The sequence below is a fragment of the Pleurodeles waltl genome, chromosome 5 (genome assembly GCF_031143425.1).
Source record: "Pleurodeles waltl isolate 20211129_DDA chromosome 5, aPleWal1.hap1.20221129, whole genome shotgun sequence".
Lineage (NCBI taxonomy): Eukaryota > Metazoa > Chordata > Amphibia > Caudata > Salamandridae > Pleurodeles > Pleurodeles waltl.
The window spans coordinates 996538776-996555159 of record NC_090444.1 but is presented as its reverse complement, the minus strand read 5'-3'; the positions used below and the strand labels follow the sequence as shown (position 1 = coordinate 996555159).

At 47.0% G+C, this 16384-nt stretch overlaps 1 protein-coding gene across 3 annotated transcripts in view; it reads left to right on the top strand.

The window, feature by feature from the left end:
- Positions 1–16384, top strand: part of MED23 (mediator complex subunit 23) — a 409061-nt gene that overhangs the window by 105408 nt on the left and 287269 nt on the right. For all 3 annotated transcript variants that reach the window (XM_069235159.1, XM_069235158.1, XM_069235157.1), the window contains one exon: positions 8–153. In XM_069235159.1, the coding sequence (XP_069091260.1) occupies positions 8–153 (146 nt within the window). The remainder of the gene's footprint in view (positions 1–7; positions 154–16384) is intronic.

Below are 16384 nucleotides of genomic sequence, written 5' to 3'. Positions count from 1 at the left end.
TTTGTAGTGTATTCCTGTGCCTGATATTAATAAACCCCAGTCAACTCACTCCTTTGCCATGACCTGCATTTGGATACATCTCAACAGAAAAGCACAGAATGACAACTCCAAGCTGCAGATACCAATCCCACATTCTCTCAAGCTTCATCATGAGTAAGTGTTTTGTGGGTGTTTGCTGCCTTAAATCACTGGACATGACAACCACTGCATAAATCGTTTTTGTCTTCCTTAGGTGGAGTTTTATTACTTGAAGTCACATTTTAATAGATTTTAGAAATGAAACTGTAACCTATCATGGTTTAATTTAATTTGTAGCAATGATCTGCAGTGAATTGACTTATAGCCAAATAATAAGTTTGGAAAGGATGTTTCAGGCTGTGATTGCATGTTAAATATGAACAAGACGTAGGATGAACTTACTGGAGTGATATTCAGAACTTTGTTGTGGCCATTGATTCACCAGTATGATAGGGGTAGTGGGGTATTAATGATGGGGGCTAATGGAGCTACTATCGTACACCTTTTAACCCTTGTGAGCTAGTACGGCATTTGACCGTTTTTAGTACTTGTAGAGCCTCAATGTAGGGCAGTGGAGTATTATATGGTGTGGGGGATTAGTCCTCACTGTTTAATACTCTCCCAGTACCCCAAAGGTGGTCCTTGGATTCACATTAGTAAATCCTACCTCAATCCTGGTAGGGCGGCGAAGAGCAGTCAGGCTTTACTTAGAGGAACATGTGTTAAGCATTTCAGAGCACCAACATGAACAATAAGTAATTGGCACAACTCAAATGAAATCCAACACCAATTTATAAAGATAGAACATATTTTTATATAAATTTGGGCACCCAAAACGAACAGAAGTGGCTAAGTATAACTAGAGTTATAGATTTTAGGAGCAATAATAAATCACAGCAGAACTGACATTTAAAAGTATTGAGGTCTGCGCAAAAATGTCACTGGTTCCCAAAACACACTTAAAAAGTGAGTTGTGTGGAACCTTTTTGGGTTATGGTTGTGCAGTCCCTAGGACCAGATCATGACAGTCAGTGCATTTTTCCGTGGCCCGTGGTGACCAGGTGCAGAGTTGTCCTGGCTGTCTGTGGTTCTGACCGGGACTCGAGTTGAAGGTGAATGGCAGGGAGCCATTGGTGGCAAACGATTACTTGGAGGCTGTGCTGCAGGAAACCCTTGCTGGGCTAAGGTTGTGCGGGTCCTGAGACTAGGCAACAGCAGTCAGTTCACTTATACCTGGTCCATGGGCTCCAGGTGCAGAGTTGTCCTGGCTGTCCGTGGTGTAGTGTTCCTTCTGGACACATTCTAGTGTTTCACCAGCCACTCGACTGAGGGCTGGATTCACACACACACACCCCACACCCATCCAACACAGGCGTCACCAGTCAGATGACCCTGCCAATAAAAAGGGCCGGCCGGACGTGCCCGTGGCCAGTTCATACAACTATGCTACTGTGTCTGCGTCCCGTTATTTCAGTAGCATGAGGGCCTAGGGCCTCCAACACTACAATGGCGGCGAGTGGGTTCACCCCGCACATGACCCGGCTGCAGCCACGTTGCTCCTCATGGGAGAGTGCCTAGATTTGAAGCTCAGGTCGTGCCTGCAGCCCCAGCCCCGCCAGCCCATGACTTGGTAAGGACTGCCCTGCTGCCCCTCTGCAGTAAGTGGCTGGCCCCAGCCGACCGCACCCCCCCCCCCCCTGGGAGCAGCGCGTCAACAAGGAGTAGTGGGCCACATAGCGCCCGCAGCACTGCCCATATGGCTGCGGTCACCGCAAAGAAGACATCGTTACGGTGCTGCCTCGCACCGACCGAGGTGCATGAGGAAGGCATATGGTGCTGTCGTGGACTGTGAGATATCACAAAAAAAAAAGAACATCTAACAATGGCCAGGGCTGGCCGCCCCCACCCCCAAGAATCTGACGCGGCCCTCAGCGTGAGTAAATGCTGCTGCTGCTGTGCAAGGAATGGTGCTGCCGTGCCAAGAGGTGCTGGCCTGCACCAAACTAAAAGAAAAATGCCCAGGCCCCACCCCCATTCCCTCCCCCCCCCCCCCCCCCCCCCCCACTCCCTCCCCCTGTAAAAATGCTGGGGAAGCAGAGACACGGCCCGCAGCATGAGGAAAGACTGCTGCAGCCGCATGAATGGAAGCAGAGAGGTGCGGACATGCACCAATGAAGAACCAAAGTGCCTGGAACTGCCCCTCCGCCCCCCCCGCCTCACTGAACATCGTGCCATTTGCCTGCCTCTTCACCACAAGGCTGTGCAGGAAAATTATTACAAGAAAACAAACGGAGAAAAGGGAAAATGAATAAAACTGCACTTACCTGCAGCCCCCTCCATCCTGATGAACTCCTCCCGGGCAGCATCTCTCCTCTCCGGCGTCTGACTTCAACAAACGAGGCCCCTAGGAGGAAAGATTGTCTTAACGCTGGAAAGAAGTGCAACAGTGGCATCTACTGGCCAAAGTATGTACTGCACCCTTGTTTCTGTTTTAACAGGGAAACAAGCTGTGTTGAAGGCAAGTTTACAGCAACACCCCAGAAAGTGACTGCTCCAGCCCACACGTAAGCCGTGCACAGCAAAGGAGAAGACTGCAGCTGTCCCAGCCAAGCTGCAACAGTGAGAAATGGACTTAGGTGCCTCGCATGGACACTAGGAGAGCGCGCATGGCCTTCACAGCCCCTGGTGGCCATCCGCCGCCACCGCCGAAGGAACATCACAGGTCCCCTGCAGTGATGGACATCACCACAAGACATGAGAAGGACACAACAGGCATCAGCAAGGGACGCATAGAAGTAAAAGAGACTGTCACAGGTGCGCAGATAGCTGTGCCAGAGAACATGACAACACAGGCAGAAGCCCGAGAAGATGGAGAGCACCCGAGAGCGTGACGTAACACATGGGACAAGAGGCTGTGCCAGCCGGCCACACAGCAACAGAAGATGGCCACCGTTTGCCTATCATTGAGCAGGTCAGCAGACCTGACCGACCCTGAGAAGCAGATAGAAGCAGGTGTGAGTGCCGCAACAGCGCAGTCTTGAGGCGCATGAGTGGCACCATAGAGCGAAGACTAGGAGGAAGAGAATAGTGACCCTCCTGCCACGGAGCGGTTCACAAAGACGATCCCAGAATGGACCAGACCGGCGAGATGTCTGCCAGAAGAGCGGATCAAGTCCTACCCGCAGGACTCGGGCTGAGACTGAGCAAGATGCACCGGCTGAGGTGACACAGCATGCAACCTGTGGCACAACGCTACATCGAGGACGAAGAGCAAGATGCACTGGCAGAGGTGCAGCGGAAGGCCCATGTGACGCAACATAAGACCTGTGGCACGAGGCCACACCAAGGAGGAAAGAAGAGACGAGAAAGTGGCACGATGCCACAACGAGAAAGGAAGAGAAGAGGAGTGTGACAGACCGGTCACACCACAGATCATCTCCATTACAGGTGTGCAAGCAAAAGGAAGAAGAGTGACACAACTGAGGACTTGTGCGAGCAGATGAGAAGGTATCCATCAGCACAAGACAGCCACCGGGGTGAGAAGACATCACTGAAGACAGCTACGCGGGTGGACCCCCACACTTCTCAGTGCGACCGTCCTGCCACCTGTCACCAGCTGCTTTGCTGCAATGGCATCCCTGTCGCCAACTGCAGGCCACACAACACCTGCAAGTGGCCACGAAGTCCCTCAAGTGACCTTTCCGCCGACGAAGACGCCGCCAACTGTTTGATCTGCAGAGGGATGAAAAACAGATCATCATCATGATGAGGTGCATCGCCCAACCACCGAAGGAGCACAGCACCACCAGAGTGGAGCCAGATTCAGCAACAAGAACCAAGGCTGACAAGGCATATTTAGCAACGTGGAAACTTGCCACCTGAACACCTGCCATGAACCCCGTGAACCAGACACCTGCCGGTGAGAGCAGACCAGACCACTTGGACCATCCACCCTTGGGGTTGCACAAGACTTGGACGTGGCCCTGTTGGGAGTTCAGAGCGACTCCTTTGGCGCGGCCTACGGTGGCCCGCACAGCCCACCCAGCACTGTGACAATCCAGGGGCAAGGGCCTCCAACAAATTCTGGTGAGAGAGGAATCATGCTGCAAGAGAATGCGTCTGAGACAGCTCCACAATAGGCGTTGGGAAGCACGGAGGTCTCATACAGAGACTGGTCACCCAAAGACTTTGCACTATGGCCAGAGCACCTGAATCCTGATGCCTCGAGCACTGCTCCGGATGCACCCGCATCAGAAGCTGTACATAGACTTTGACAACATGAGACCAGGCAGGACCGGAATTACAATCCCCAGCGAACTGTGAGGTCGTGGACAAGCGACTGAAGTATCCGGATGTCATCTGCACTGCTGTTCGTGTCCAGCGCAGTCTGGTTGAACCACGGGGGCGTGCTGGGATGCTAAGTGCCCAGCTGCACCTGTTCCATGCCGCAGGTCAGGCGGACCGCCTGAAGAGACTTTGTATATATTTTATGTCTTGGTTTCTCTCCCACAGGTCGGACTTTGTTGTTTCGATTCTCAATAAAGTTTGGGAGGGAGGTAGTGTCCTGCTGGACTCGTCCTAGTGTTTCACAAGCCACTCGGCTGAGGGCTGGCTTCACACACACACACCCCACACCCATCCAACACTGGCGTCACCAGTCAGTGACCCTGCCAATAAAAAGGGCCAGGCGCACGTGCCTGTGGCCAGTTCATACAACCATGCTACTGTGTCTGCGTCCCGTTATTTCAGTAGCATGATGGCCTAGGGTCCCCAACACTACAGGTGGTGCTGAGCGGGACTTATGCCGGTGATTTTAGCAGATGCAGGTTGCACACTGTGCCCTGTACCTGCAGCTGTGAGTACGGGGTTAGTTACCGGACTGGCAACCGACAAGCCTTGGCACAAGGAATGGTGCAGAAATCCTTTAGGAATTTCCAGGGGTCTGAAGGTGCGGTGTAGCGACTTGAAACTTGGAGGCACGCTGGACTACAACTCCCAGAAGACACTGAACCACTTGATTTTCAATGATCCCACAGCAGGCCCAAAGACCGGTGAAGATTAGGAATCTGCGGGTGTTTTTACCTGCAGTTCGCAGGGGACTAGTGCCACTACTCCAAAGAAGACTGAAAGTGCTTTTGGCTTCCTCAAGGGACCCTTTGGTCAGGATTGGAGAGTTTTAGCCGACGACGAGGGTCGATCACGCAGTTCCCAATCTGTTGCCTCAGGGACAGAGTATCCCTCTTTTGCCTTGGTACAGTGGGCAGACTCCGGTTGTCGGTAATGCAGAGCTCCTATTGCCCATCTTTGAAGTTGGTCGATCACATCTTAGGTTCTGGTGTTGGGTGTGTCCCTTAAATCCTTGATTTAGTGGAGTTAGCGGTGTGGAGACTAGTTGCCAATGGGCATTCAGCACCTACAGCTCATCCGCCCCTGAGGTGACCACATCAGGTGGGACAGGTCACTTTTAGCTACCCAGAAACCTCTATTCTGCCACTCCTAAGATGGCAGAGACCGGGATGCTCACCCTAGAGGTGTGGTGAGTCTGCTGGGGGTGTGCACAGTCCTGCATACTTAATTTGCCACCTGTCTACAAGCAAATGTGCTTGGGGGCAGGGCAAGGGCTGTTTCCTCACAGGTTGACAGCACAGATGGCTATCAGGGGCGGTGAAGGCTTTGAAGATCACCTCCCTGATGGCTCAATTCGCTAGTCTTGCTGGGGGTGGGAGATGTGACTGCCTGTCTGCCTCAGCCTTTCTTCTTGACTCGTGGGATGGCCCAGGACGCCAGGCAGGAGGTCAGAAACCTGTGTTGGCATCAGCAAGGGTGCAAAAATGAGAGGACTGATCCCCCAGAGCTCCAAGAAGGGAGAGAAACTGGTGGGCAACTTCTGTGTGTCATCTGGGTGCATTCCAGCCATCCCTAGAGACCAGTTTTGTGTTGGGGGGAGAAAAAGCAAGTTGTTTGACACCAAACTCAGCATATCTAGGCAGTACCATGATGGAGCTAGCAGCTCTGGTCTTCCGCCTCTTTAGTCCGATGTTATCCTATAAACTGGCCTGCACTTATAGTGTACCTTAATGGAAAGAACGTTATAGAGACAAAGAAGCTGATGCTTATATGTCTGCACCTTAAATATAATGCACTCTGCCTCCTGGGTTGCGGAGGTCTTCCGTAGCTTGCTAAAGCTTACAAGGAAATCCAACACCAATTAATAAAGATAGAGCATATCTTTATATGAGGCACTGCATGGGACTGTGCAACTAATGGTGAGGGCACAGTCTAATTTGAGCAGTTTGCACTGCTCTGGCAGTCTGCAGTGGGAGGCCTGCCACCAGAAATTCGGTAGGGTCACACAGGGTGGCACAAACTCGTGCTGCAGCCCTGGGAACCCCTTTACCACTTATGCCCTGGGTACCATCTACTAGGGCCTTATAAGGGGATAAAGTCTTGCCAATCAGGGATTCACCATGTCAACATAATTTAGTGAGAGAGCACAGGCACTGGAGTTCGGGTAGCAGGGTTCCAGTGCACTAACAGATTCATACATATCAGCATTGAAGGCAAAAAGTGTGGGGGGGGGGGGGTCACCATACATAAAGGGGCATTTTCCTACACTTTGCAACCACCCATTTTGTCTGAGGAAGTTACCTTCTTAAGGCCATTACTGAAGGTGTTGAAGCTTCACTGCTCCGCCTGTTTAATAAATCCAAAACTGTCTTTCCTGATGTGCCCTGTCATGTGTGCATTTTTAAAAAAAAATATATATATATATATATATATATATATATATATATGTTCGATGGCATGTGTAGCTGCAGATACACATGCTGTGCACATCCCGCCATCTAGTGTTGGGCTCGGAGTGTTACAAGTTGTTTTTCTTCGAAGAAGTCTTTTCGAGTCACAAGATCGAGGGACTCCTCCCCTTTCGGCTCCATTGCGCATGGGCGTCGACTCCATCTTAGATTGTTTTCTTTCCGCCATCGGATTCGGACGTGTTCCTTTTCGCTATGCGTTTCGGTTCGGAAAGATAGTTAGAATCTCGGAAAATTCGATGGTATTGTTTGCGTTCGGTATCGGGTTAGTTACAACAGATCGACACCGAATTTTGAAGAGCTCCGGTGACGCTTCGGGGTTTTCGATCCCCCGGCAGGGCCTGGTCGGCCCGACCACATGCATCTTCAAGGCTAATGGAACGGACCCCATTCCGCTTCTGCCCCAAATGTCACAACAAGTATCCTTATACAGATCAGCATCTGGTCTGTAACTTGTGTTTGTCTCCAGAACACAAAGAAGATACTTGTGAGGCCTGTCGAGCGTTTCGGTCGAGGAAGACATTAAGAGACCGAAGAGCGAGAAGACTACAAATGGCGTCAGCGCCGACAGGACAAAAACACTTGTAGGAGGAAAAAGAAACCTTCTCCATCGAGGACTCGGACTCGGAGGAGGTCGATCCCGAACAGACGCCAAAAACCGTGAGTAAGACGTCGACACATAAAACTCACGGAAAGACCACTAAAGCCCAGGGGACGCCACCGCCAGCAGGCCATGGCTTAACCCAAAAAATAGGTGACCGACCATCGGCACCGAAAAAGGGCACGCATGTGTCGAAGGCATCCGACTCCGGTCGAGATACCGGCACAGAGCAGGCTCGACCCCGAGGCAGCAGGTCAGAGCAATCTCGGCACCGAGAGGGTGGCACCGAAGCGAGTCGGCATCAAGAGACCGGAACTCAGAAAATTAAAAAAGTGTAGTCGGAGCCGAAAAAGACTGCCGAAAAAGTTTCCATACCGAAACATCCGGCCTCGGAACCTAAATAAAGTTCCTACACAGAGGAACGGGGACTGTCCTCACAAATGCAAGGACATAGGTTCGGACAAGAACTAGAGTCCATGGAGCCAGATTACACTCAAAGAAGGCTCCACATCCAAAAAGACACAGGGAAGATAAGTACTCTTCCCCCCAATTCGGATGAAAAGAAGACTTGCCTTCCAAGAGAAAGACAAGCAGCCACAGGCAAAGGTGGCAAGACAAGTAACCCCGCCACCATCTCCACCACGCTCAACACAACCATCACCGGTAGCCACTCCACCACTGATGCAGTCTCCAACTCATACTGGAAAGAGTCCGGATGATCCCGACACATGGGATCTTAATGATGCGCCAGTATCAGATAACAGCCCAGACTGTTATCCAGCAAGACCGTCACCACCTGAGGACAGTACAGCCTACACACAGGTGGTGTCAAGAGCAGCGGCGTTTCATAATGTCACCCTACATGCAGAGCCTATCGAGGATGACTTTTTATTTAACACACTATCGTTCACACATAGCCAGTACCAGAGTCTCCCTATGCTACCTGGAATGCTAAAACACTCCAAACAAGTGTTTCAGGAGCCTGTGATGGGCAGGGCCATAACTCCAAGGGTGGAGAAGAAATACAAGCCGACACCAACAGACCCTGTATACATCACGCAGCAATTAACACCAGACTCTGTGGTAGTAGGGGCAGCTCGCAAGAGAGCGAACTCACACACCTCAGGAGACGCACCACCTCCAGACAAGGAGAGTCGCAAGTTCGACGCTGCGGGGAAAAGGGTGGCAGCACAAGCGGCCAACCAATGGCACATTGCCAACTCACAGGCATTGCTGGCGAGATATGATAGGGCTCATTGAGACGAAATGCAACATTTCATTGAACACTTGCCCAAAGAGTTCCAAAAAAGGGCACAACAAGTGGTGGAGGAAGGACAGAGTATCTCGAACAATCAGATACGCTCTGCAATGGATGCAGCGGATACAGCTGCTAGGACAGTAAATACAGCAGTGACCATAAGGCGACACGCATGGCTGCGTACATCGGGATTCAAGCCGGAAATACAACAAGCTGTGCTGAATATGCCATTTAACGGACAACAGTTGTTTGGGCCGGAGGTGGACACTGCTATCGAAAAACTCAAAAAAAGACACAGATACGGCCAAAGCCATGGGTGCACTCTACGTCACAAATCCCCAACACATAACACCAGTGGGGGGGAGACTAACCAAGTTCTACAAACAATGGGAGGAAATAACAACAGACACTTGGGTCCTAGCAATTATCCAGCATGGTTATTGCATAGAATTTCTAAAATTCCCTCCAAATGTCCCACCGAAAACACACAATATGTCAAAACAACACATGGATCTTCTACAACTGGAGGTCCAGGCGTTGTTATAAAAAGATGCAATAGAATTGGTACCTATTCATCAGAGAGGAACAGGAGTTTACTCGCTGTACTTTCTCATACCCAAAAAAGACTAAACTCTAAGACCTATATTAGATCTCAGAACATTAAATATCTACATCAAATCAGATCACTTTCACATGGTGACACTGCAGGACGTAATCCCATTGCTCAAACGAGAAGACTACATGACAACACTAGACCTAAAGGATGCATACTTCCACATACCGATACATCCTTCACATAGAAAGTACTTAAGGTTTGTATTCCAAGGGGTACATTACCAATTCAAAGTGTTGCCATTCGGGATAACAACTGCGCCAAGAGTTTTTACAAAATGCCTGGCAGTAGTGGCTGCTCATATCAGAAGGCAGCAAATACATTTGTTCCCGTACCTAGACGATTGGTTAATCAAAACCAACACGCAAGAACGGTGTTCACAACACACAAAGTATGTCATAGAAACACTCCACAAACTAGGTTTCTCACTCAACTACAACAAATCACACCTTCAGCCGTATCAAACACAGCAATACTTAGGGGCGACAATCAACACAACAAAAGGGATTGCCACTCCAAGTCCACAAAGGGTACAAGCATTTCACAATGTAATACAGGCCATGTACCCAAAACAAAAGATACAAGTGAAGATGGTGATGAAACTACTAGGCATGATGTCCTCAAGCATAGCCATTGTCCCAAACGCAAGATTGCACATGCGGCCCTTACAACAGTGCCCAGCATCACAATGGTCACAGGCACAGGGTCAACTTCAAGATCTAGTGTTGATAGACCGCCAAACATACACCTCACTTCAATGGTGGAACAATATAAATTTAAACCAAGGGCGGCCTTTCCAAGACCTAGTGCCTCAATACGTAATAACAACAGATGCCTCCATGATAGGGTGGGGAGCACACCTCAACCAACACAGCATCCAAGGACAATGGGACACTCAGCAGAGACAGTTTCACATAAATCACTTAGAACTACTAGCAGTATTTCTAGCGTTGAAAGCATTTCAACCGATAATAAGCCACAAACACATTCTTGTCAAAACAGACAACATGACAATGATGTATTATCTGAACAAACAGGGAGGAACACACTTGACACAGTTGTGTCTCCTGGCACAGAGAATATGGCATTGGGCGATTCACAACCACATTCACCTAATAGCGCAGTTTATTCCAGGGATTCAGAATCAGTAAGCAGACAATCTCTCTCGGGATCACCAACAAATCCACGAACAGGAGATTCACCCCCAAATAATAAACACTTACTTCCAAAAATGGGGAACACCACAAATAGACTTATTTGCAACAAAAGAAAATGCAAAATGCCAAAACTTCGCATCAAGATACCCACAGGATAAGTCTCAAGGCAATGCGTTCTGGATGAGTTGGTCAGGGATATTTGCATACGCTTTTCCCCCTCTCCCACTCCTTCCATATCTGGTAAACTAATTGAGTCAGAACAAACTCAAACTCATACTAATAGCACCAACTTGGGCAAGGCAACCTTGGTACACAACACTACTAGACATATCAGTAGTGCCTCATGTCAAACTACCAAACAGGCCAGATCTGTTAACTCAACACAAACAACAGATCAGACACCCAAATCCAGCATCGCTGAATCTAGCAATCTGGCTCCTGAAGTCTTAGAATTCGGACATTTAGACCTCACACAGGAATGTATGGAGGTCATAAAACAAGCAAGGAAACCAACCACAAGACATTGCTATGCAAATAAGTGGAAAAGATTTGTTCATTACTGCCATAATAAACAAATACAACCCTTACATGCATCTGTTAAAGACATCGTCAGCTACCTACTGCACTTACAAAAGTCAAAACTAGCTTTTTCATCCATTAAAATACATTTCACCGCAATTTCAGCTTATCTGCAAATTACACACTCAACATCACTTTTTAGGATCCCAGTCATAAAGGCTTTTATGGAGGGTCTGAAAAGAATTATCCCACCAAGGACGCCACCAGTTCCTTCGTGGAACCTTAACATTGTCTTAACACGGCTCATGGGTCCACCGTTTGAACCCATGCACTCATGTGAGATACAATACTTAACATGGAAAGTAGCATTTCTAATTGCCATCACATCTCTAAGAAGAGTAAGTGAGAGACAAGCATTTACTATACAAGAACCCTTTATTCAGATACACAAGCATAAAGTAGTTTTACGAACAAATCCTAAGTTCTTACCAAAAGTCATATCACCGTTCCACTTGAATCAAACAGTAGAACTACCAGTGTTCTTTCCAGAACCAGATTCTGTAGCTGAAAGAGCACTACATACATTAGACATCAAAAGAGCGTTAATGAACTACATTGACAGAACAAAACAAATTCGAAAAACAAAACAATTGTTTGTTGCTTTCCAAAAACCTCATACAGGGAATCCAATATCCAAACAAGGCATTGCCAGATGGATAGTTAAATGCATTCAAACCTGTTATCTCAAAGCAAAAAGAGAACTGCCTATAACACCAAAGGCACACTCAACTAGAAAGAAAGGTGCTACCATGGCCTTTCTAGGAAACATTCCAATGACTGAAATATGTAAGGCAGCCACATGGTCTACGCCTCATACGTTTACCAAACACTACTGCGTGGATGTGTTAACAGCTCAACAAGCCAAGCAAGTACTACGAACTTTGTTTCAAACAACTTCAACTCCTACAGGCTGAACCACCGCTTTTGGGGAGATAACTGCTTAGTAGTCTATGCACAGCATGTGTATCTGCAGCTACACATGCCATCGAATGGAAAATTTCACTTACCCAGTGTACATCTGTTCGTGGCATGAGACGCTGCAGATTCACATGCGCCCACCCGCCTCCCCGGGAGCCGTTTGAAGTTGATCTTGAACATTTGTAAATATATCGCTTTAAACCACATTATGTACATACATATTTACTCCATTGCATGGGCACTATTACTATAATACACAACTCCTACCTCACCCTCTGCGGGGAAAACAATCTAAGATGGAGTCGACGCCCATGCGCAATGGAGCCGAAAGGGGAGGAGTCCCTCGATCTCGTGACTCGAAAAGACTTCTTCGAATGTGCACAGCATGTGAATCTGCAGCGTCTCATGCCACGAACAGATGTACACTGGGTAAGTGACATTTTCCATATATATATATATATATATATATATATATATATATATACATATACACACACACACAGCAGCTGAACTAATTAGTGTACGAGTTTTGAAAATTCCATGAGAATTTGTCAAACAGCACCTTAGTTATTAGCAGAACAAACAAGCATTGGCATAGCCAATAGGTCTCGCCTTTGGGAACTTAGAAGTGTTTAGCCATGTAGCATAATATCTTGAGTTCTGTGCCGCTGGGGATTGAAGAGCTATACAATTACTACACACTTTTTATACAGTCAGAAATGTCCAACAGGCAAGCCTCACTGAAATATTAAAATAAGCGGATAGATTGAAGAATGTTACTTTACCTTTCGTCTTCCTTTACATCATGCTTAGAGGCTTGGCTGCACTTGTCTAAAGCGGGGCTGGAGTGGGCTGGATTCATGGAGTTTAAAAAACTGTTCCCTCAAACGCGGCCTTGCTACTATTACCCAAACAAAAAGGTGGCAGAAAGACAAGATACTGAAAGCGAGGCGTGAAACGCACCTCCTGCAGGCGTGGACCTCTTGCATGGATTTCCATACGGCTGTCTGCACCACCCATATTTCCTGCCAGGTCTCCACTTCAGAAACAGAAGACGGATGACAAGGGGAAAGCTGCCATTGTTTACAACAGAATCTCAATGTAACGGTGGTGTACATCTTGGAAAAAAGTACATCTTCGTATATATGTAGAATACAGATTCTTAACTGCTAGGAAATACATTTTATGAAGGGAAACATTGTTTTTGAAGCACAACAAATGAAACAAGACATAATGTGAAGTGATATGAAATGAGGGGGTCCGTGGCACAAGCTTTAACAAACCATGCTATAAATTAACACAAAGCGCTTTATAAAACAAATTCTTCAAATATTCACACAAATTCCAGAGGAGCAGGCACTTCTTCGTGCTGTTTCGCATACGCTTCCGGGATACACCTCACACTCGTAAAACAGCCCGTCAACATACAAAACCAGGCATTGAAGATCTATACAATTGCTAGGCACAACCCTAAAAAAATGCCAGTAGTCTTGGAGAAAGGCTGAAGAACTGAGGACTCTGTTCCCGGCCAGAGTAGCATGGGAGGCAGACCAAGGAGTACAGATCAAAGAGGCATGATGGAGCAGGATTGGCTTGTTAGTGGGTATGATGTTCTGCAATGCAAGGTTCAAACTGGCCCATTTTAACTATCTGCATTGTACTTACTGTTATAGGTCATTTGGGGGCTAAATGTAGAATAAGAGTAGAAAGGAATCCTGCAGTAGGCTTGCTGGGAGACATAAAACCACATAAAGGGAGAAAGATGGAATACAAATTTACCCAATTGACACTCCTATTAGCAAATCGGAGGGTGGCTATTTCTTGGATGGTGAGTACAGGACCTACTCTAGAATACAGGAAAAAGGGTGTGCTGGAATGGCCGGTTGCAGAGGAGGTCTGCCGTAGGCATATACGAAAAGATAATGCATTGGAGGAAGATCTGCAAGCACGGGGAACACTACTAACTAGGTTCGGGTAGAGGGACGATCAGTCTTCAGAAGACTCCACAGATGACGAGGAATGACCCAAACGGGGTAGATATGTACCTACAACATAGAGGAGTAAAGAGAGTAAAATGATGTTTGAAATATGTATGATAATTGCAGTTGAGAAACGATGCATACCTGATGGAATATGGGAAAAACTAAAACAAAGAAAGATTTAATAGGCATGGAGAATAATTATGTACAGCAGTGATCTTCATTGTTATAAAGTTGATCTCATTGTCCATGTTGCATTTGATGCATGAGGAAGAAAACAAAAAAGATTATTTAAAAAAATATATTGTCTTGAAGAAGTGATGTGGCATAACACACGGCTACGTTCTGGTTGTCAGATGGCATCAGCTGAGCGTGTTTCGTCGACACAAGCCAAGTCCCCAAAACTAACCATTATGGATATGGAGCAGAACACGTGCAGAAAACTAACAAACAAGCCGAAGCAAAAGAAAAAAGTATTGGCCCACACAAATGTATATGGGCCATTGGGCAATAATACATGTAACAGGGTCAGTCTCCAGGGTGGGATCAAAACAGCCAAAAGGCGGGACAAAAGTTAAGCATTTACCAAAGAAACCAAAGGAATTTTGAAAGGCAGGCCACGGAATGAATGAAAATGATGGGTGTGATGCAAGTCCATAGATGTAGATTACAGCATGCATATATATTATGTTCAGTGCTTGTGTGGTTGTAGATACACATGCTCTGCATACTGCTACCATCTAGTGTTGGGTTCAGAGTCTTACAAGTTGTTTTTCTTCAGGGTTTACCTTTATTTGTAGGGGAAGATTCAGGTGGTACACTTCCAGACTCATGGGATGCATACAACCCCTACCACATTATCAGTATGGACCCAGATTTATATCCCACATGACCTTTCCCCTCCAGAGGCTACTACTAGTTACCAGCAGGTCATAGCCAGTGCAGCTGCCTTTCATAATGTTCAGTTACACAGAGATGTAATAGAACAGGATTTTCTATTTGATACTTTGACCTCTACGCATAGAGACATCCAGTTCCTTCCTGTGTTCCCAGGCATGATTCGCCATACAGATGACATATTTAAAGAGCAATTCCACTCTAGAAATATAATGCCTAAGGTGGACAAAAAGTATCATTCTGCCCCTTCAGACCCACTATATATCAGGTCTCAGGACCCACCAGATTTATTAGTAGCTACCACTGCAAAGAAGCGTGCTAACAGCCAGGCTGCAGTGTACCCTCCTTCACCAGACAAGGAGAACAAAAGGCTTGATGCAGCAGGCAAAGGTGTTGCTGCACTGTCGTGGGTCCATTTGAGTTTGCCTGGGTATAGGAGTTTAGCTTAGCTTTGGCTTGCAGGCCTGTGCCCTTTTACCTAGATAACATGCATTGTTTTTACGATTCATTTTTATTCATTTTAGCATTGCTTGCATTTTAGATGAAATGTTTTTATCAGTTGCCATTCAGTGAAAGCATCGTTATCAGTAATGTACGTATTAGATTGTCATCATGTTCTTTGCTTTACGTGGGACAAGAACAGAATGTGACTATGTCAGGCATTTGTTATGATATTGCCGATACAGATTTGCATGCACAATCTAATGTTTAGGTACATACCCACGTCGGGATGTCTGCAGAAACAATAACATGTGCCTTATAAAAAACACCTTGTGAGACCAAGGCCATTGGATGGTGTTCCACCCGGGATATTCCATCTATACTGCACATCACTTTGCAGCAGACCCTAGCCTTTGTGTCTCTACAAAGCCTGATTTGGAGATTACAGGCCGACCTTGTCCTCAGGTAACAGGGGTTGGGATGCTTCTCATGTACACAGCATGAGCAGATTAGGTTTATCATGCCTTGCTCTATCTAGGGTAGAAAAATACGCTTTAGGGAGGATTTTGCATATTTGTGCTTACTTGCAATATCTTAGGATTGTTCATATTTACATTGCTTACTTTCACAATCCTGATTTTGTCACTTGTCAATATTCTAATCATTGCAGCTCATGCATTTTATTGCAGATTGCAGTATTTTCAGTATATGTATTGAAAACTATTGTGTGTGTGAGTGTGAGAGAGATAACTATTGCTAAAGAGAGAAGAGGGTAAGACTTGTTCCACCACAATTTCCCTAAAATTACCTTTACTATTTGGGGTTTGGTGAGGTGCTGCTAGCGAGCTGGAAGGATTGGGTCGACAGCTACCAACTGGTGTAGGAGTGACTCCGTCACCTACAAGCAGAGGTGCTGCCGCCCCGAATCCAGCAGTCTTGTAGAGATATAAGAGCCCTTACGACAGCACAAGCAGCAAATCACTGGTGCATTGCCAATTTGCAGGTCTTACTTTCAGTGTACGACCAGGCTCACTGTGATAAGGTGGAGGAATTCCTTCAATATCTTCCAGAATAGCACCGTAAATTTGGCTAGCAGATTGTTTGAGAA